The 22,118-nt window shown below is 44.9% G+C and overlaps 1 protein-coding gene across 2 annotated transcripts; it reads left to right on the top strand.

Annotated features, from left to right (window-relative positions):
• The first annotated feature begins 2,578 nt into the window (after positions 1-2,578).
• Positions 2,579-22,109, top strand: LOC143315891 (kinesin heavy chain-like). Of its 2 annotated transcripts, none has more exons than XM_076723445.1 (26): positions 2,579-3,245; positions 5,013-5,100; positions 5,889-5,962; positions 6,562-6,666; positions 6,933-6,981; positions 7,094-7,149; positions 7,845-7,932; positions 8,229-8,353; positions 8,443-8,547; positions 8,631-8,779; positions 9,755-9,903; positions 11,389-11,564; positions 11,704-11,772; positions 11,864-12,070; positions 12,514-12,666; positions 12,759-12,956; positions 13,116-13,233; positions 13,357-13,433; positions 13,549-13,658; positions 14,578-14,679; positions 14,776-14,836; positions 19,520-19,591; positions 19,673-19,777; positions 19,860-20,076; positions 20,163-20,271; positions 20,413-22,109. In XM_076723445.1, exons 1-25 carry the CDS (start codon positions 3,120-3,122, stop codon positions 20,246-20,248), a joined length of 2,865 nt encoding a protein of 954 aa, XP_076579560.1. In that variant the 5' UTR covers positions 2,579-3,119; the 3' UTR covers positions 20,249-20,271; positions 20,413-22,109. The 2 variants fall into 2 exon arrangements, with proteins under 2 accessions (XP_076579560.1, XP_076579561.1); XM_076723446.1 differs by having other exon boundaries at positions 20,417-20,557.
• Positions 22,110-22,118: the final 9 nt, after the last annotated feature.

Below are 22,118 nucleotides of genomic sequence, written 5' to 3'. Positions count from 1 at the left end.
CACACAGCTGCTCCTCCAGATCAAAACCAACAACAACCTGAAATCACTACAGAATTGTCGAGTGCAATATACCAATCGCTGGCGAAGATCAACAGCTCAGAAACACTGCGCCTCCTCAACGTTTGACACCTCTCCTCTGCACCTCCGTCTTCTCTCACATGTCCGAACCTAAGAGCCATGAAGTAGTAATTTATTTGTAGCTTTACCTTTGTTGCATGTCCACGCAGCTGTCGCAGCCGGGCTCAAATGTCATTTGAATTCAGTTTGTGCAAATTACTTGAACTTCTCAGTCAAAACGTTCTGCATTTATAGCAAGTAAAACCCAACAGTGTGCGACTTTCTAATGAGATTCTTTTCTTTCTCCCTCAGTAGAACACAGAAACACTACTCTTCAAGCATCTCCACAAAGACAGACAAGGTGTTACTGTAATTTGTGGTGAAGAGTCCCACAAATGTTTTATTATGTGCCCCATTTTTCAACAAGGAGCCTCAAACCACATTTCAACAGATCTTATTTTGCTCACAGCTTTAAGATCCTTTAACTTGTACTGTATTTTCCAATGAGATCGCTCACTTGTTACAAAACTTTCTTTTTTTGCCGTGTGCACACAGGAAAATTGAAGGACATTTTGAGGAAGCGCTGAATCTGTAGCAACGTCAAAGTAATTTCGGTATTTAAAGGTGAATACTGTGCAAACTGAGGATTTCTAAAGGATTTCAAGTCAAAGTTATGGCTGAAGAGGTGAAGAACTTGTTGAATCGCCACCCTTTTTCCCCCCAAAATGTCTGTTTTTTTTCAGTGTGCACACTTTCAAGAACCTCAGAGTTGAGTTTTCACTGTAATCTGTGGCAAGGAAATCCTCCGGCCGGTTTCAAAATGTGACGTTGGGTGTCGAGAACACGTGAGCCCTTTCGGTAAAGTTCATTCTGCCCCCTCTCCCCCGTTTTTTGTGCAATGACATGCAGGAACCCGGTTTCATGTTGGGAACCCATGTGTTATGGATCTGTTCTATCAGTTTCATGTTATTTGTGGTCAAGAGTTCAAAGCATTTTTGTGTTTGAGATGGTCTGTGCAGTCTATTTTTTCCTCCTCCCGCCTGTGATTGTGTGTGAGTTGAGGTGTGAGTGTGATTTTTTTTTTTTTTTTTTTCCAGTGAACTTGTTTTCTGCTCTTTGAATCTCATCCCCCTCTTCCTCCTCCACCCTTTCGTTGTCAGTATTTTATTTTTTCAACTTGTAATTAAGTATATATTTTCTCACTAATATATACTTTACAAAAATAGACTTGCGTGAAGTATGATGTGCACTTGATTGCTCTTGTTTATTTTTCTTTTTGCATTAATGTGGGCTATGGATAGTTTGTCAGAGTCCATTATTTTGAGATTGTTTGGACTTTTTTTAATGGTTTGATGTAAGCAGCATTTTTTGTAAATATTGTGAAACATTACAGGTCATGCAGTGATGTAACATTTTGAATAATGTTGCACAGATGTTTAAGATATTAAAAACATGGTCACTCTTACTTGAATAATCTGGTGTGTATCGTGTGTTTATGCTCCCTTTTTCTTGTTTCCTGAATATATGTCTTATGTTGTTATTCTACATTAAAAAAAACTGATTTATTGGGTTCAACATATTGATAAATGACCAGTCAACCCAAGTGTAGTTCAGTTAAACGCCAAGTTTCTTGTTGCATACTGACCTCTAGTGGCCAAATAGGAGAACACATAAATCAGATATACTGAAAATGTCATTTAGCAACATCGCCTGGAAATTGCTGTGGTGAGTTTGATATTTTCCCAAGGTGAAGAATGAATTTTAGACTTCAAAATGAAACACAATTTCCAATTTCATCCAACACAATTTCATTTTCAAAAAATGTCCGTCGTAATAACGCTACTGATAATGCGGGCGAATTTGCAGTAATTATCGGTTTCTTTTTGGTGTATTATTCGTGTTATGAATAATTTATTAAAGTATAGTTTTTATAAAAGTCAACCGTATCATCCAAATCGACTAATTCAGCCATGATCATAATTTTCACCTCACTGTAAAGTGTCACTTATCAGTATCCTATTATATTGAAATACAGGACAAAAACATGGAGAGTACATTAAATAAGACATGCAGTAAACTCACTACTGCTGAATGGGTGAATTTTATTTTACTTTACTAAATAGGAGTAATTGTAAACAGTAATACACTAAAAGTCGGCTAACGTTGCTCATACAGTCCGGTCCATTTTAGACTGATATACAGCTGTTACAAGATGGAAATATAAATCTGTGTGTGTGCCAGTCTTGAGGAAAGGCTGCTGCCTGATACCTTGAGCTGTAATACATCTTCTATTTATCGTGTTTATTATTCATAATGTGACTGTGCAAATGAACTGGCTGTCAGAAATAAACAGTTCAGTGAAGAGTACAGTACCAGCCTCTGTGATGTAGTCTACAGTAAATCAATAATTCTTTAGACTTTCTATCTGCTGGTTAAAGATTCATAAAGAAATAAACGCAGATTTCTCGTGTGCGCGTGCACAGGAGCAACAGTCATGGTGCTGATGGGCGCGCGCCGCGGCATCGTGCCGGGAGCGCGCCTGCCTTGCAAGTCAGGACGATGCGGTTGTCTGTGCTGCGCATCCGCTCCGGGCTCTGCAAACCGGCCAGCACCCCCCGAGTCTGCCCCCGCCGCTAGGAAACACATCAGCCCACCTTCCGCAGAGACTGTCGGTGTGACCGCTGCAGAGGGAGGCCTGTGCACCGGGACGCAGCGCTGCGGTTGATCCGGTTTTGGCCATGGCGCAGGAAAGCAGGAGATACTCGGCTTGGATGAAGGACGCGTTGCGCATCAGATAAACCGGGAGGCTGGTAAACTTTCCCGGGGCGAGGAAACCAGGAAGCCCGACGTTTTACCCTCTTGCCAATAATGATTTGAGTCTCTGTTAATTCTGAACTCTCAATTGGCCCGGGACGCAGGGATAATAATCCAGGCCCTGCTAGAGGGTCCCTGAATCTGATTTTGGGCACCACCCTGCCTGAAATAGACTGTTTTCCAGCCTGCTGTTTGTTTATTTGCTCGCATCTTTTGGAGGGGCGGTGTGAACAGTGCCAGCAGCAGACATGATGGATGCGTCGGAGTGCGGGGTGAGGGTGATGTGTCGCTTCAGGCCCCTGAACGAGGCCGAAATCACCAGAGGAGACAAATACATCCCCAAATTCAAAGAGGACGACACGGTGGTCATAACGGCAAGTCTCAGTGTTGTTGTGATGTTGATGTCGTTGACGTGAGTGTGGAGCTGAAAACACAAACACTGCAGTGTCTCAGAGGAAGAAAGTCACCTGAAGCTCTGCAGGCAGGCCGGGGAGGCCGAGTGCGCAGTGAGCTGTGGTCCTACGGGAGAATTTAGAGGAGTATTAGAGCAGAATAACAATTTTTCATGCAATAATACAGAGATGTAAAATGATGTGCATAAGAAAGAGACATGAGAATGCGTAAAATCAGTCTGCAGGACCTTTCAAGCTGCCTCTGCAGGTTTCTGTTAAAATGGAAAAAAGGCTGATGATGATAAACAAAATCCAGCCAGTCAGTGAATTTTGAAACAATAAAATACCACATGTCAAAATTTTTGAAGAAAATACTGTAAAATCGCTACATGTAGTACAACTACTGCAGGATAGGCTTGAAAACTGGTCAAAAACAATAACAAACACGATGGAGATTGTTTACATATCTTCAAAATCAAATCAGATGTTGATAGAAGTCAGAAAAGGATAAGTCTAGAAAATACTTGTATTTTTTATGTTTATTAAATACCAAATATATCAGGATAATATTATAGTAGTGCCATACATTGAAAAAAATGTTTGTTTTCAGGGGAAGTCAGGGGTCAAAGGTTATACACACACTGACTCACCAACACAAATATGCCCTCAAATAGTTTCTTAGTTTGTTGTGTGTCTTTTAAATTAGAATTTCCTCCAAAAAGTGAACTTGAGAAGTCCTTGATGTTGTGTTTTCCCACCTGTCCTTGAATATAATGTAATAGTTACATCTAAAAAAAAAAAAAAAGAAGAAAAGTCAGGCAGAGAAATAGAAAGCTCCGTAATCAATCATAATAATCAACAGTGATAATCAGTGTGATCTGCTGAATGTACTCCACAGTAAGGAGTTTAACACAGATCTGTCACCCTGCTCGCCGTCAGCAGCCTGCATTATTCATTCAACTGCATTATCGCCCAGAAACACAAGCTGCACATCAACGCCTCGTGCCATCAATCAAACTGCAGAAACACATTAGAGGCGCCCGACTGTGGCCCCGCGCTCCGATACTGTTCGTGTCAGTGGTTTCTCAGCTTTATCTCTGCTGCCTCCGAGTGCTGAGAGCTGCTTTTCACAGAAATGAGGCTTTAACCCCCTGAGATGCAGAGTCAGTACTTGGACGAGGGCAGGTGGAGTGATGGATGGTCAGACTGGGAGCTGCTGGAGCATTTACCGCTGAGGACTTCCACTTTTAAAACGCCACAGTGATAGAAACAAGCATCATGTGCCTGAAGCTCATCAATACGTTGACATCATGACGGGCTCAGATCTGAGAGACTGCTGCTTTCACAGTTTCAGTGACTGCCCCACGCACATGAGCGTGCAGTATTTTGTGTACAAATGTATTACGTGAAGCATGTGGATCTTTCATAATCGACATGCTTTGCTGATGTAGATCTGCACTGTTTTAGGTCGTCCAGTCTATGAGCTCTGAACTGTTTTCAGGATGTGGATTCCTGATTTGTAAGACATGGCTGACACAAGAGAAACTGCTTCGGGTTGAGGTGGAGTTATGTTAGCTCTCTGGCGTCCTGTTTGCTCGTGTTGCTTTATGAAAATGAATCCTGACTTGATATTCAAGGTTTTAAATCTGAAATCTGAAGCAGTCGGAGATAAGTGAAGATAAAATGTCTCGCCAAGCTGTTGTTTGATGTGCTGTTGTTATTAATGCGTCCTGTGTTGGTCTGAAACAGGGTAAACCCTACGTGTTCGACCGTGTGCTGCCGCCCAACACGTCACAGGAACAAGTGTACGACCAGTGTGCCAAACAGATCGTTAAAGGTATGAAGGTTTGAGCCTGCCGGAGGCAAAGTGATGAAGCACTGATCTTATGTAACTCTAATCTATTGTGCTGTGTATCTGCACACAGACTTTATCTGTCCTCCATACTTTTAGGCTCTTGTTTTAAAGGTATTTTTGTACAGTTATTGAATTCATTCAATATTTGATTATCAAGCTTCTGCATTGAAAGACTTAGTGTGTAAAAATCTTTGAAAGGAACATTTTGATCGTCAGCATTCAGAGACTTGATTTGCATTTTGACTTATGAAGACTTGTCACTTGATCTTGACTTGATTCAGTGACTTGAGACTTTGACTAGATTTGATGATTTGAGACTCGACTTGGACTTGATTTAAGGACTTGAGACTCAACTTGGACCTAATTTGAGGATTTGAGACTTGACTTGGACTTGATTTAATGACTTGAGACTTGACTTGGACTTGCCCCAGAGGACAGACTAACAGTGGTGGTAGGAGTGCAGTAGTAATAGTGGTACTGGATGCAGTAGCAAAAGAAGAAATCGTATTGAAAAGAGTGATAATACTATTAGGAGGACGGTGAATACTGAAGTATTAATAACAATAATAGTACTAATAGTAGCATTGACATTAGTAATGAAATATGTAAACAGGTTTAGTATTAAAAACAAGTATGAGTAGCATGTGTTTGAAGTTATGTTTGTACACATGCTGGATAATTAAGCTTAGTAAACACGTGCTACTACAATAGTCCACACCGCTGAGTAATATTGTAGTACTCGTGTTCTTCATGCTTGCGTCTCGTTCCAGATGTGCTCGGTGGTTACAATGGGACCATCTTCGCCTACGGACAGACGTCCTCTGGGAAGACACACACCATGGAGGTGAGACGCTCCTCCAGGCCAGTATCCGTCAGACTTTTTACTGGTATTGTCAGTCGGTAAACCAGTAAATCCCAGAGTGAAAGCCACTGTGTAAAGGCTGTCTGTGACTTTTATTTGGAGCTGCCATCAGAGGATTAGAGCACAGCAGGCATTGTGTAACAGACTTAGCACAAACGCTAAATCCAGTTAAGCTCGGACGCTGGCTGAGCTTCGAGGAATCAAAGGCCTGATAGCGGAGAGCATCTTGTACCAGGAGGGTTCAGCTCCTGCTCACGCTGATGTCCAGATTCACTGTTTCAGAGGCTGCTTGAGTCGATTTTAAGCAGAAAAAGTGGAGACACTCAGAGGAGATCAGCGTCAGGCATCATTACTTCAGCTGGGAGATTAATCCACCGAGACAGCAGCTGAAAGCCTCTTCTTAATTCTCTGATCTGATCTGTGACGAGAAACTCTGCCTCACTGTCTTTACGCCAAGTTTTAATTCCACCTTTGAACCCAGATGTCCCTCTTTAAACTCCCCTCAAGTGGTTACAAAGTTCAGAAACATCAAAAAAAAAAAAAAAAAGTGCTAAACCATCAATGTCGGTTGCTGTGTTCAGGGGAAGCTGCACGACACCCAGCTGATGGGGATCATCCCTCGCATCTCCCACGACATCTTTGACCACATCTACTCCATGGACGAGAACCTCGAGTTTCACATCAAGGTGAGGAACAAAGACATGAGACCTCCAAAAACAAGATAACTGATAAGCTAGTGCCATTTTGGTGATTTTTGATCTGAAATAAAAGATGGACTCAAGAATCAGTCACCAGGTGTGGTCACCTGTGGGGCTTGAATGTAAAGTTTTAGCAGTATTAAAGGTGGTAACCTACTTGTTGTGTAACGCTGATGCAGTTTTTCATGCATATAAATGAAGAGACTGGACAAAGTTCTGAGTTTCCATTAAAAGTTTGGAGTTTCTCTCTGCAGGTTTCCTATTTTGAAATCTACTTGGACAAGATCAGAGACCTGCTGGATGGTAAGAAAGACTTTTTAACCCAAGGTTATAACCTTTGAGGTAGACTGAAGTTTTATTCAGAGTATTTCTGAGGAGCAGCATGTGACCGCGGTGATCTCTGTTCTGTTTGAAGTGTCCAAGACGAACCTCGCTGTGCATGAGGACAAGAACAGAGTGCCCTATGTGAAGGTTGGTCAACTGTCCAGAGCTTTGACATAAACTCCCATCATCGCTGATGCCAGGTTTAACAGCTGACATTGTTGATTCTAAACATTTATATTTGCACTCTTTCTCAATGTTGACTCTCATGATTTGTTGCTTCTGTTCCACCTTGTTTTAGCATCCATCATTAGCCTGTGAGACATTTTAAAACAAGAACCCTGTAAAAGGCTCTTAAATACGTACTTGATGGCTGCGTCCACGACATAATGCTAAAAGACTGAGGCTGAAGCTCCATCAGCATCCTCACCGGTTATTGATCCAAGTAATGTACAGAAGGGAGCAGCATTCAGCTGCGGTTTCCTCATAACAAAGAGCAGGACTGAGCTGCCATCGTGATCCACTAACAGTGGACGTGCTGCTCCTGAACACATCCTGTAACCTCACAAATTAGTGTAAAAGCTAATAACAGGCCCTTTGCCTTTGGAGGAAACCTTTGGTTACTGCTGTAGATAGAAAGCTGGTTAGCCAGACATGCTAACATTTGCAGCTTATGTTTGATGCATGCACATCAACATGGAAGAATTGTAAAGCTCGACAGGCCCGCCGGTGTTACTGTTGCTGAGCTATGATTGGACAGTGGCTGCTCAGAGGAGGGGTCTAGCGAAGGGTTAATTGTAAATATGTGGCCATGTTAGTTGTGAATGTTTGTCTGTGTGTCTCAGGGTTGTACTGAGCGTTTTGTGTCCAGTCCAGAGGAGGTGATGGACGTCATCGATGAGGGTAAAGCCAATCGGCACGTAGCAGTGACCAGTACGTATCTTCAGATTTCTGTATTTCAGCATCTTTCTTTCTCCTGTTGTACTCAATTACCAGTAAAAGCATAAGGAAGTATTTACTTCCTTCAAATATGAAAGTAAAAGTATTTTCCCTGCATAATTGTGTCCCCTTTGACCAATATTTTATGACATGATATTATTGGATTATTTATCCTGATGCATCAATACTGATAAATGTGGTGCGGTAAAAAGTCATTTCCCTCTGAAGTGGACATTATAAATATTGCTGATACTGTAATTCTGTTTTTTTTTTTTTTTATCATCATCTAGACATGAATGAGCACAGCTCTCGCAGCCACAGCATCTTCCTCATCAACATCAAGCAGGAAAACGTCGAGACGGAGAAGAAGCTGTCGGGGAAGCTCTACCTGGTCGACCTGGCGGGCAGCGAGAAGGTCTTTCTGAGTTAAACCAGAGAGATGGAGTTGATATTTAGCTGAAGGTGCTAGCTGTTGAGTTTAATGTTGGCATGTTGTGCGAACAGGTCAGTAAGACGGGAGCGGAGGGAGCCGTGTTGGATGAAGCGAAGAACATCAACAAATCTCTGTCAGCGCTGGGAAACGTCATCTCCGCTCTCGCCGAGGGAACGGTGAGGAAGTCAAAGTGAGCTCTGTCTGCACACGCTTGAAAGATCCAAGCTGAATGTGTGACAGCGATGCGTTTCTCCCCCAGAAAACCCACGTGCCGTACAGAGACAGTAAGATGACCCGGATCCTGCAGGACTCTCTGGGCGGAAACTGTCGCACCACCATCATCATCTGCTGCTCGCCGTCCATCTACAACGAGGCCGAGACCAAGTCCACACTCATGTTTGGACAGAGGTACCGATCATGTGTTCTGTCAGAGAGATTTGCTTAAAGTTACAGTTTCACATCTTTTTCTGTGCAGCAGTTTGTACAGAGAATAAATCAACTCCAATACTTTCAAATGTCAAACTTTGGAAATTGAATTAAAAGCTGCAGACGACAGGCACGGAGACATCAAGGGCGAACATCAAACGCACCCTAAGCCCTGTCATACTGAAGCCAGGGTGACTTTCTGATCATTTTATATTTTTAATGAGTTTTCAGAAAATACACGGAACGACCGACTTGTTTAGGAAGGCATAACACTCCAGAGGTCTGCGTGTGCGTGAAGGTGAATGGTGACATTAGGACTGTGGCTGACGTCAGTGCTGAAAACTAGCAACCAGATGGCTTTGAGTTTCCCACAGTGCATCCTGGTTTATTTCTATGAATAGATCCCTTTGAGGAAACCCTCCACACCTTGTTCGGTTTTTGTGATTCGCGTCTTCTCTGTGGAGCTGCTTGTCATTTGGTGTTTGCAGTCTGTTGTGCTTGGAGCTCATATAAAGAGAAGAATCCAGCTGAAAAGCTGTCTCCACCGAGTCTCGAACAGCAGCACTGTGCTGTACGGAACAAAACCCTGAAGTCCCGTCAGTGATGGGGAGATGAGTGATGAGCGATTAGCATGCAGCCATCTGTCCTCTGTGAGGAGGAAATGAAGAGTTTCAATCCAGAATGAGGTTCCATCATCAGAGGAAAGAAAACAACATGTCAGACTCACATGTCCATTCAAGCTGGACTGTCCATTGCGACAGCCCAGTGAATACAGCTGAATTATATGGAGCACAAAGACCTAGAAGCAGCAGGAGAAGAAGTGAACTGCAGCACCACAGAAAACAATAATGTGTAGAATTAAAAGAGCATTTGAACTACTATGAGTGTGTTTTGGTCATCACACATTAACAAAGCGAGGGCACAGAGAAAAACATCTTTGTCATGTTCTGCTTTTAGGGCCAAGACCATCAAGAACACGGTGTCGGTGAACCTGGAGCTGACGGCCGAGGAGTGGAAGAAGAAATATGAGAAGGAGAAGGAGAAGAACAAGAGCCTGAAGAACGTCATCCAGAGGCTGGAGGCCGAACTCAGCCGCTGGAGGAACGGTGAGGTCAAAAGATAAATGAATTGTTTTAGAAAGGTTTGGGAGTGCTGTGAGCCTCCGCTTCACCTTCCCATAGACTCACAGAGTTACTGGGACTCGATTAGAGATGTTCTTCTGAAAGATACTCCATCATTTAGTCTTGTTTCCTTATGTCTCTCTGCTCATTTATGCAGATTTTAACTTCAGACCTCCGCAGCTTGTTTATTAAAACGGCTTGAAATTGATGAAAAATGCTTAAAGTCATGAAGAATCAGCTGTCATGATCACCCTGCAGCTACAACCTAACTGCACCTCTAACATCGTGTACCGGTGGAGGAATCACATAACAGTGTTTATATATGCTTCAGATGATATTTAAAGACACTGTCAAGGGCGTTTTGCTGTGTTGATTTGTTTCTGCTCCTCTGAGACTGCAGCGTCTCCTCCACAGCATCCTCGCCCTTTTTTCCATCTCTGTTGCATAGTAACCACTCAAACCCCACCCCTCTCTCTCTCTCTCTCTCTCTCTCTGGCCATTGTTTTTTGTAATCTTCTAATTCCCCTGCGGATGCTGATAACACTCCCCCTCCTTAGCAACAAATCAGCTCAGCTGCAGCCTCTAAAGCCTACGCTCCTCACACACACACAACAGAGAGACACACACACACACACACACACACACACGATGCTGATGCAGTGTTTCTGACATGAGTCAGCCTCTGGCTCTGAGCCGATCCATTTAAACGGAGGAGCTCTTCACCTTCCTCTCCATCTTCTCATTTGCTGACAGCTTTCATGGCAGTCGAAGCAGACCTCAATTAAGAAGTCAATAATTATTACAGCATCAGTTCTTTCATCTGGTGAGGTCACACTGCCGCTGCCAGGCCGAGAGCATCTAAAAGCTGAAACAGTGAAGCTCTTCAAACTGGATTTTTACTCAGGGCCCCTCTGCAGAGGATGGGGGACCCATCACAGCTGATTCTGGACTCTAGTGGTGCACATTTTGTGATTTGTGAGTAATTTAGTGTCAGCCCAAAACAACCACAGCAGTACCCGACCAAAACTGGACTACTGAGTATCAGTCCGCCTGTCGTTTTCAGTTTTTTCCTCAGGCAGGTGAGCAGTCAGTACAACATATAACATATAATATTTTCAAGGGTTTCTCTGAAGTATTGTAGATGACAAATATAAGTTCTGAACAGATAAAGGTAAGCTCAGGTGTAGCTCAGTGTGATAAGTCACTAATGCGGTTGCTGCTGCTACCTGAGGTCGAGGGATCGAATTTCAGCTCTAGCTTATTCTGGAAACTAGTGGTGCAAGTTTTTAGATTATGAGTAATTTAGTGTCATCCCAAAACAACCAGAGCAGTACCTGACCAATACTGACTGAGGTCAGTATTGGGGTCAATGCTGACACTGACATGATAACAATATAATGATGTGTGACATGTTATGATAAAAATACACGACAGCGAGTAGAAGATGTGACAGAGGAGTCTGTGTTACAGGGGAGGACGTTCCTGAGGAGGAGCAGCTGAGCTCCAAGGATCAGAAGAGCATCGAGCCGTGCGACATCATCATCGACAACCTGCTGCCGGCCGGAGGAGGCGTCTCAGTCTCCAGCGACGAGCGGAGCAAGTACGAGGAGGACATCAGCAACCTCTACAAACAGCTGGATGACAAGGTGAGACCGACTCCGCTCCGTCCTCTGCACTTTCTGCCCCTCTTTCATTGCACGTCCTGTCTGAACTGCACTTTTGTTGCAGCATGGCTCTATTTTGACGCCACTCGCTTGACTTAATTTCCTCCTCATATTTCTACAGGATGATGAGATCAACCTACACAGTCAGTTGGCTGAAAAACTGAAGGAGCAGATGATGGACCAGGAAGAGGTTTGTCCCCCAGCCCATGAAGGTTAAATGTTTTGTTATTATGTTGTGACACATTTTTCATGTATTTACCGACACCGTATGTCCATCTTAGCTGCTGGCGTCGACGCGGCGCGACTACGAGAAGATCCAGGAGGAGCTGTGCAGGCTGCAGACGGAGAACGAGCTGGCCAAGGAGGAGGTGAAGGAGGTGCTGCAGGCCCTGGAGGAGCTGGCCGTCAACTACGACCAGAAGAGCCAAGAGGTGGAGGAGAGAGATCAGGCCAACCTGCAGCTGACCGAGGAGCTGCAGCACAAGGCGGTGAGCGCACTGCACAAAGACCACGAAGGACTACGTTTCCCAGAATCCAACATGAGTCTGACAGGAAATTCCTCTCATTTCTTCTGCATCATCTGCAATCACTGGGAAGCTTACAAGTAGATTTAGTCAAGTACTATCTTTAAGTATAAATTCAAGGTACTTATGCTACACCACATCTCAGAGGTAAATACTGTACTTTTTACTCCAATAGCTTTAGTTGTGCTGCAAACACATGATGATCTTATAGAATTTGATGTATTGCTGTAGATTAAACCAGCCAACAGTATATAACATAGTTCAAATGAGCTGAAACATCAGTAAAATGTAACATACTCATTGATGCAGCTGTAATAGAAATCCAAAAATAGCAGATAGAAGAGAAAACTCAGTTTTTCTGCAGAATGAGTACTTTTACTTTGCATGCGTGCGTGTGTGTTGGACAGGCGCTGCTCTCGGTGGTGCAGAGGGAGCTGAATCAGCTGCAGGAGCTGAACGGCCTGCAGAGGAAGAGAGCCGCCGAGGTCCTCAACCTGCTGCTGCGAGACCTCAGCGACATCGGCGCCATCATCGGCACCAGTGACGTCAAGACCACTGCGGTGAGGACGGACACACACACACACACACATATATATGCACACGCTCACACGTCATCTTCCGCACTGACACACCTGCGCCTCCTCCCCCTCAGTCCTCAGAGACGAAGGGGAACGGCTCGGCGGTGGAGGAGGAGTTCACCGTGGCTCGCCTCTACATCAGCAAGATGAAGTCCGAGGTCAAGTCTCTGGTGAACCGCAGCAAGCAGCTGGAGAGCGCTCAGGCCGACGCCCACCGCAAGATCCAGGCCAATGAGAAGGAGCTGGCGTCCTGTCAGCTGCTCATCTCCCAGGTAACCACAGAGGGACCCCATTTTTCTTACTTTTTTACTTTAAAATGATGAAGTTTCTTCTGTTATACTTGCTGAAAGTCCCTCTGGATGAATGAGTGAACATTCCTCTTGTTTGTGGTAAACCGTCCACGGTGTTTGTGTTGTCCCCTCTGTGTGCAGCACCAGGCCAAGATCAAGTCTCTGACTGACTACATGCAAAACATGGAGCAGAAGAAGAGGCAGCTGGAGGAGAGTCAGGACGCTCTGACCGAGGAGCTCGCCAGACTGCACGCTCAGGGTTGGTTCACACCCTCCAAGTCTCCACAAACGCTTCAGAAACATCTTTTTGTTTGAAGGTGTAATGATAACCTGACAGGAGAGCTGCATGTCCAATATTCACTTCTTCTTTGGTGGCTCTCAGAGAAAAGACATGAGGTGTCGGGGGAGGAGAAGGAGAAGGAGGACATCAGCAGACTGGATGGAGACGATGACATCAAGGTGAGGAGAGGTGGACCTGACAGTCACTGCGTCCGTTCACAGGTGGGATCGCAGCAGTCAAACGGCGTTAAATGATTGTTTGTCTCCTTTGTGCTTCTGCGTCTCCGTCCTCCAGAAAACGCTGGAGGAGCAGCTGGAGAACCACAGGGAGGCTCATCAGAAGCAGCTCAGCCGCCTCCGAGACGAGATCGAAGACAAGCAGAGGATGCTGGACGAGCTCACAGAGTAAGGACGCATCAGTGCACGCACACACGCACACACGCGCACACACACACACACACACACACACACACAGTACCAGTGATGTAGAAGCACAGCAGGTCCGATTCACCAAACAGCTGTAGAAAAACACTTTCCCTAAAGACAACTTGAATAAAAGTTTCAGATTTAATTTAATAACTGAAGATACTCTTGGTGCTGCTTTTCGCTTCTCACAGCAAAACAAAGCAAACAAAGGAAATTATTACACCACAAGAGGGCAGCAGCTACACTTCAAGCAGCAGAGGGGTTCTGTTCGTCTGTGTGACAGCTGATGTTTGGTAGATGATGTTTGGTTCAAGGTCCTGGTGAAATCCAGTGTCTTCCATCTTAGTTTTCACAAGCCCTCCTGATTTCACTCCACACGGTTCAGGGTTTAACTCGAGTCTGAGTACATTTTCAAAGAGAGACCGAAAAGCTGCTGCATCCTGGCTTCAAAGCCAGTTTCCTCGCTTGGGTTTTCAAAGCTTCCAGATCAGCCAGAGAGTGACTTTTAGAGCTTCTGAGAATTAGCTCAGTCGGCAAAGAAGCTCTTTTTAAATGTGAGACTTGTGTGTGTTCAAATCCTGCTTTGACTTAAAAGCCCAAATCATGTTTTGAAGCCGAACAGGGAGGGTGGAGTGTGTCTGCAGGTCAGTGTGTGTGGAGGATGCATTTATCGGTGCTGAAATAAAGCAAATATGTCACCAGAAAAAATAACTAAATGGATAAATTCTGAAGTAAATACTGAATAAATCATGAGATGCAAAGAGGAATTTACAATAAAGTTCCTGTTACCAACATTTATGTATGAATCTACAAAAATATTCCTTTATTTGTGTGTTTATTTCAGAATTCAGTGCTGTTTGATTGCTCCTTGACAGTTCTCTAATTATTCCTCTGGCAGCCTAAACCAGGGTCTGCTGCTGGAGCAGGAGAGGCTCATGTCGGACTACGACAAGCTGAAGGCTGAAGAGCAGGAGAAGGATGTAAAGCTGCAGAAACTCATGTAGGTCCCAGTGAGCTCTGCCGTCTAACTGCTGCACTCTTCCTGATTTGTATCTGCTGAATAAGTTTGGGTGTAACTGGTCTGTTTTCTGTCCAGACTGCTGAATGAGCAGAGGGAGCAGGCCAGAGAGGACCTGAAGGGCCTGGAGGAGACTGTGGTGAGTGTCTCTGCCTCTGTGCGCTCTGTATTTCAGGGTACTTCAACAGCCACGTTTCTTCACACACTGAGCAAAATATAGAGTATATAAAATAATACACTGAGCGAGTTTCATTCACAGTAACATAACTTTATTTACATGTGTGAGACAAGCTTTCACAGTGTCTCATTATATCAGAACTTTTTTTTTTTTTTTTTTAAGAAATCTTTAAATATCTTCAGTTATTTTCAGGCACGTGCAGACTTTCAATGGAAAAAGGCACAAAAACAAGTTGGATAAAATCACTTTTTGGAAATGAACTGGAGAAAAAAACACACACTAGTTCATCTTTATGTTTTCAGTCCTGAAAGAAGAGAACATGTTTTCACACTGGAAGGAACTCAAATGGTTAGAGTGGAGCTCCTTGTGTCCCAGGTGCTGCCAGGACTGATGGTCGCCTGCATGTTTCTGGATGCAACAGGTGCAATTATTTCAAAACGAACCCAAAAAAAAAAGCATCATGATAAATACAACCTCCAACCAGCATGAAGCAGCCTCAGGTGGAGCTCAGAGAGCAGTGGTGCTGTCAGATGTTTGAGAGCTCGTTGTTGTTGTTGCTGGTTCAATCCCTCCATATGGTTTAGAGTTTTAAAGTCACAGACTGTCAGAGAACAGTTCAGAGTGTCAGAAGTGTCTGTGACAAGGTTTGAATCCAAGCTCACCTGTTGTGACCTTTTCTATTGTTTTGTCCTCCGTCATTAAGAGGATAAATATATGATCCAACCAGCACAAACCGAGTTCAGGTGTAGCTCAGTGAGCTAAGTTGCAGCTCTCTGATGATGTTAAGAACAAAGGATCAAACCCATCTGTGGTTTTCAGTGTTTTTTTTTTTTTCCTCAGGCAGGTGAACCGTCAGTACAACTTCCAACCAGCAGGTTTGCAGCCTGAGGTATAGCTCAGTGAGATAAGGTGCTGCTATCTTAATGCGTTGAGGTTGTTGGATCCATTCCAACCTGTGCCAACATTTTTCAAGATTTTCTCTAAAGTACTGTAGAGGACAAATATAAGTTCTTACACTTTATTGTTGACTTTTTAAAATAATTCTTGTATATATTCTGTAGTTGTCTGCATGTGTTTTGTTAATTGCCACTGCAACAAAATATCTTCCCATATTTGGATCAATAAAGAAGCAGTTGAAAAAGCTAACCCCTCCCCTCACTCACTAAAAACAGAGGATATGGACCCCCGACGTGCAGGTGTCACCTGTCTGCTCCTATAGCTCAGGCTGTAAGTATCCGGTTTGGGAACAGGAGGTTGTAAGTTCGAATCTTATGAGGCCCAGTGGCCTGGACCCCCCCCCCAAAAGCCCCCCCCAGGTGAGGGTAGGGGGATGACCTTTTTATGGGGGGGGGGACAGGCATCCCCCCCCCTTTTTTTTTTTTTTTCGGGGGGGGGGGGGGGGGGGGATGCCTGTTCGCCCCCCTCCGCCCCACCACTTTCTTTTTTGTCGTGGGGCGGAGGGGGGCAGACAGCCATCCCCCCCCCCCCCCCCCCCCCCACGTAGGAGTGAGGGGAGGGGGTAGCTATTTCTTTGTGGTGGAAAGCTACCCCCTCCCCTCACTCCTACGTGGGGGGGGGGGAGGGGGAGGATGCCTGTTCGCCCCCCTCCGCCCCACGACAAAGAAAATCAGACAAAAAGAAAGTGGTGGGGCGGAGGGGGGCGAACAGGCATCCTCCCCCTCCCCCCCCCCCCCCCCAAGTGGCAGTGAGGGGAGGGGTTAGCCATTTCTTTGGGTTTTACTTGTTGTGGGGCGGAGGGGGGCGAACAGGCATCCCCCCCCCCCCCCCCCCCCCTCAAGTGGGAGTGAGGGGAGGGGGTAGCTATTTCTTTGGGGTGGAAAGCTACCCCCTCCCCTCACTCCTACGTAGGGGGGGGGGGGGATGGCTGTCTGCCCCCCTCCGCCCCACGACAAAAAAGAAAGTGGTGGGGCGGAGGGGGGCGAACAGGCATCCCCCCCCCCCCAAAAAAAAAAAGGAAAAAAAAAAGGGGGGGGGATGCCTGTCCCCCCCCCCATAAAAAGGTCATCCCCCTACCCTCACCTGGGGGGGGCTTTTGGGGGGGGGGTCCAGGCCACTGGGCCTCATAAGATTCGAACTTACAACCTCCTGTTCCCAAACCGGATACTTACAGCCTGAGCTATAGGAGCAGACAGGTGACACCTGCACGTCGGGGGTCCATATCCTCTGTTTTTAGTGAGTGAGGGGAGGGGTTAGCTTTTTCAACTGCTTCTTTATTGATCCAAATATGGGAAGATATTTTGTTGCAGTGGCAATTAACAAAACACATGCAGACAACTACAGAATATATACAAGAATTATTTTAAAAAGTCAACAATAAAGTGTAAGAACTTATATTTGTCCTCTGCAGTACTTTGGAAAAATCTTGAAGAATGTTAGCAAAGGTTGGATTTGATCCAACAACCTCCACATATTAAGATAGCAGCATCTTATCTCACTGAGCTATACCTCAGGCTGCAAACCTGCTGGTTGGAAGTTGTACTGACTGTTCACCTGCCTGAGGAAAAAAAACTGAAAACAACAGGTGGGTTTGATCCTTTGTTCTTAACACCATCAGAGAGCTGCAACTTAGCTCACTGAGCTACACCTGAACTTGGTTTGTGCTGGTTGGATCGTATATTTATCCTCTTAATGACTTGAGGGGGGGGGGCTTTTGGGGGGGGGGGGCGCCACTGGGCTTCATAAAATTCAAACCCACAACCTCCTGCTTCCAAACCGGACACTTACAATCTGAGCTATAGGAGCAGACAGGTGGTTACTGCAGGTCGGGGGTCCATATTCTCTGTTTTTAACAGTACCGTCACTTTAAGCTTGAGCAGCTGAAGGAAAGACAACATTCAGCCTCTCTTCCATTATTTCTTCTCACATCACCCCAAAAAGATGACAAATGCTAATTCTGGTCCATTCCCCAGCTGGGCATCCAAGTGCTCATTAGTTTAAAGAAGGTTGATCCATTTAGGTTTTTCACACTGATAAGCCAATTATATGTCATCGTGGAACAGGCATCCGTCAAGGTAAGAGTGCATAAACACATGAGAGAGCATTAGGGACACGTCAACGTTATAATGAAGTTTGTGTTCATTGGAGAGGGGAGGACTGTTGGCTAACCCATGTGTGTAATGTAGAGCTGGGGGAGGAAAAGGGGGTTTCATATATATTTTATATCATGTCATTTGCAAACCTCACACTGTGAGCTCTGTGGGTGTCGACTGAAGAGGAGGGTCACGAGGGCAGGGGATGGTGGGAGCTGTCATTTTGACTTTGCAGTGTCGTTCTGAGTCTGTTTTATTCACTGTTTCAGTGTGCAGTTAAGACCTGCTTCATGTGTAAATACACCTTTCCAGCTCCAGCAGGTGGTGGTGGTGGTGGGGGGGGGAGTGACATCATGACATGATGTGCTCTGACAGCAGGTCCACCTGGATGGGAGGAGAAACAGCAGAGGAATGACATTGTGAACAGTGCTGATGTTGAGTAAAGCCTGACGCTGTGGGACAGGCGCCCTCTGGTGGCTACTTTTATTTTAACTCGTCTCAGTGGTGAAACCATTTTATTCAAGGACTGTATTTAACCTTATGTATAAATACAAAGAGGCATATTATGTGCTTACTTGTTTTTAATTTTATTTTATTTATTTGAAAACTTTAATTAATAACCACCTTTAAAGTGATTTTTTTTACGTGCCTTTCCTGTCCTCTCCATCTGCGGTGATTTAGAATGTGAACGATAATATAAAAGTACATTTACAGTTAAGTACAGGTTTACTCTTTGTGATCAAAGCAGAAAAGGAATGAGGACTAAGTGACAGTTTGACCGAGTCAAATGAGTCGCGTTAGCAATTTACACACAGGTGGCGTTTATTGACTTCTTGGAACAACATCCGCAGCATAAATAACAACAAAACATGTCTACAACGTCTGCTTTATTGCCCAAAACTGGACGTTATCCTACGTTACCAAACGTACACACGTAAGCGTTAAGATAGTTAGCAACATACGCTAGAGCATTAGTTCGTTCAGCCTGTCGCTCACCTCGTAGCACGCCAGAAACTCCGCTTCACTTCTGTTGTTTACTTCTGTTTATTGTCGTTTTCTCCCCAGTCCATTCGTGTTTATGAATCATAAAGAGCCTGCGACACACGCACGAACTTTTCGCTCGAGCGGCGGCGCTTACACCTGCCGGGGGCGCGTCACCGGATCAGTTCGCTGACGTGAGCGAAGTCGTGCGCAAGGGACGTCAGCCTCTGTGTTTGTTTGGCTTACTGTGGGAATAACAGATCATACCAAACAGGAAGTGTGTTTGGAACAAGTCAAACAAACAAGCAAACAAAACAAGTGTTCCTGCATGGGTGTTTAAAAAAATACAAAAAACATTTTTATTTCCTGGAAATCAGCATTAAAAACAGGATGCTGTTCCACCAAAATAAATAATAATCTAAGCTGTTAATGGACTATTTAAGACACTTAAGATAAGTTGATGCCTTTCAAACAATTCTGACACACACCTGATACACAGTTTATTTGATTATCACACGTCCATTTTTCAACAACATCAGGTTTCCTTCAATGTCAGACCATCTCATAGGTCAGCAAGACAAGCAGTAGAATTCATTTTATTTCATTCTCTCAGGCCAAAGAGCTGCAGACTCTGCACAACCTGCGCAAGCTCTTCGTCCAGGACCTCACCACACGGGTCAAGAAGGTACAGCACTTTCCTCTGGTTGTGAACACACAGCATTTTTTCTGAAGACAGCAGTGTTGACACTGAGCTCTGTGTTTTCAGAGTGCAGAGCTGGACTGTGAGGAGGGACTTGGCAACGTGGCCCAGAAACAGAAGATCTCCTTCCTGGAGAACAACTTGGAACAGCTCACCAAGGTCCACAAGCAGGTAACGTAATGAACATGACGTGAAGTGCAGGTACCTTACAATGGTACTTAAGTACTTAGTAACTTTCCCCCTCTGCCGTCAGCTGGTGCGGGACAACGCAGACCTTCGCTGCGAGCTGCCCAAGCTGGAGAAGCGTCTCCGTGCCACGGCCGAGCGAGTCAAAGCCCTGGAGAACGCCCTGAAGGAGGCCAAGGAGAACGCCATGAGGGACCGCAAGCGCTATCAGCAGGAGGTGGACCGCATCAAAGAGGCCGTCCGGGCCAAGAACATGGCCAGGAGGGGGTTCTCGGCACAGATCGGTGAGCTGGCAGCCACGTTCAACATCAAAGGGAAGGGAAAAGGTAATATGTGTGACTGAATCACCGCTTTCTTCTCTGTGCCTCAGCAAAGCCCATCCGACCAGGCCATCACCCGCTGTCGTCCCCCATCAGCAGCTCCATCAGGGCTGGAGGCATCTACACCCACAACTGAAACCACAACCGCAAGTCAACGCTGTGAGTCCTGACTGTGATGACGTGTTCACGAGTGAAAGCAGTGACTTGTGTTTACCACCAGGGGGCAGATATGTCCAACAACTCTTATACTTCTGTGATTTAACATGAAAATCCATTTAAATTCTTCATTTCTTCCTGCAGACAGACCATAAACAACTCGACGCATGCCCACTGCCCCACCTGGAACCACAAGCCCCGCCCCTCCTGTTGGAGCACCAATGGGAGGCCATCACGACAGACTGTCAGCGCTCAGAGAAGCGGCATCCAAACATCCATCGTGTATATACTGACATGAGATGTAAACACATGAGATATCGGAGGCCTCGCTTAGAAAATGTTCTGCTTTATGTCCAAAATTATGGTTTCAGGGAAAAAGTGACCAATGAAAACCAGTTTTCTGTGATTCTCCTGGTTCTAGATTTTTCATTTGTATTCGTACTTACGCCACAGAATAAATAAATAAAGCATAACATTTATGAGCGAGGCCCTGAGTCTCTCGACTCACCTGCGCTGAAGTGTTGCAGGTTATTTGTTTCTGATTTATGATTGTGACGATAAGTTTATACGACTGTCCAAAGCTTGCAGAGCCAGACGGGAAAGGCAGAGCTGTAGATCTATAATTTAATCTTAAACCAGCATTCATTCACTTAAACCAACAGTTTGACATTTTGGGAACATGCTGATGATTGACAGCACTCTCATGTCTGTCCATTCAGCTGAGCGTATCTTATCCTAGCATAAAGGTTGTGGCTCCATATTTAAAGTCCAGACATGACAGTGGTACGTTCTCATCTGTCAGCGAAAAAAAGTAAATAAGAGCACATCCCAGAATGTGGAACTGTCCCTGTAAGAACATCTTTTTTTTTTTTTTACTACCATTGCAGCTTAAAGCCTTTGAGTTTCGAAGGCTGCAGGTGGAGCCACTTGCAAGGAATTTTAAGTTATTCCTCAGACATGCTATAAAAACCAGAAGAGCCCTAAAAAACTAAAATTACGAGCGCCTTTGAAGGCAGCATCGTACCTTCTGTTGGCCCATCTGCTGTACATCTCTGGTGTCGTCCCTAAAGGTGACAATCATCAAAAAGTACAAAGCTGGGACATTTCTCAGCAGGATGTGAATGTAAAATAAGTAATCTGATTACACTTTAATGACACGTTTCTTCAGGTTGTAGCTGAATGTTCTCACGGTTTAGGAGAGTGGACAGGATTTGTGCATCGTCCTGTAGTCCTGCAGGGACACTGACCAGCCAATCAGGCGTTCCCTGGACTCAGAACGGTGCTGCATTATCATAGAAAACTACAGCAGGAAAAAGGAAGAGGGACGTTATTGTAAAATCTCTGTAAAGGTCCTGATCAGCCAATCAGAGACCTCAACACAGACCTCGTGCCTTCAGAATCACCAGAATGAAATCTAGAGATTGAAACCTTCAAATCAAAGATACTTCAGCTGTCTGAGCCTCTTTCCTTCGCGCCGCCTCTTTAGCATGTTTTGAGCTCAATATTATGTCAGATGCTACTTTTGGTTGCTGAGAGCGTCCAACGATTCGTCGCTCCAGATGTCGCCAAAGCTTCTTTCTGTGATCGTCTGTTTGGAGGCAGCAGGCGGCTGCACGCCACCCGTTAACGAATGCACCTGCATGGAGCTTGTGTTGAAGGCATGCTCAGGGAGGACAGACAGGATGTTTGTATACGCCGTGCGTTGCCCTCATCATGATGCACATTTTCAGTTTGCAGGATGTTTTTTTTTTTTTTTTTGGTTCTCTTGTCTCTTTTGGCCGTGGCATCATATCTCTGAATATACCTGATGCAGTAAAGCTAATAAAGTTGTATCTATTTAACTTTCATGG

The sequence above is a fragment of the Chaetodon auriga genome, chromosome 23 (genome assembly GCF_051107435.1).
Source record: "Chaetodon auriga isolate fChaAug3 chromosome 23, fChaAug3.hap1, whole genome shotgun sequence".
Taxonomy (NCBI): domain Eukaryota; kingdom Metazoa; phylum Chordata; class Actinopteri; order Chaetodontiformes; family Chaetodontidae; genus Chaetodon; species Chaetodon auriga.
This window is presented reverse-complemented; position numbering and strand designations above follow the sequence as displayed.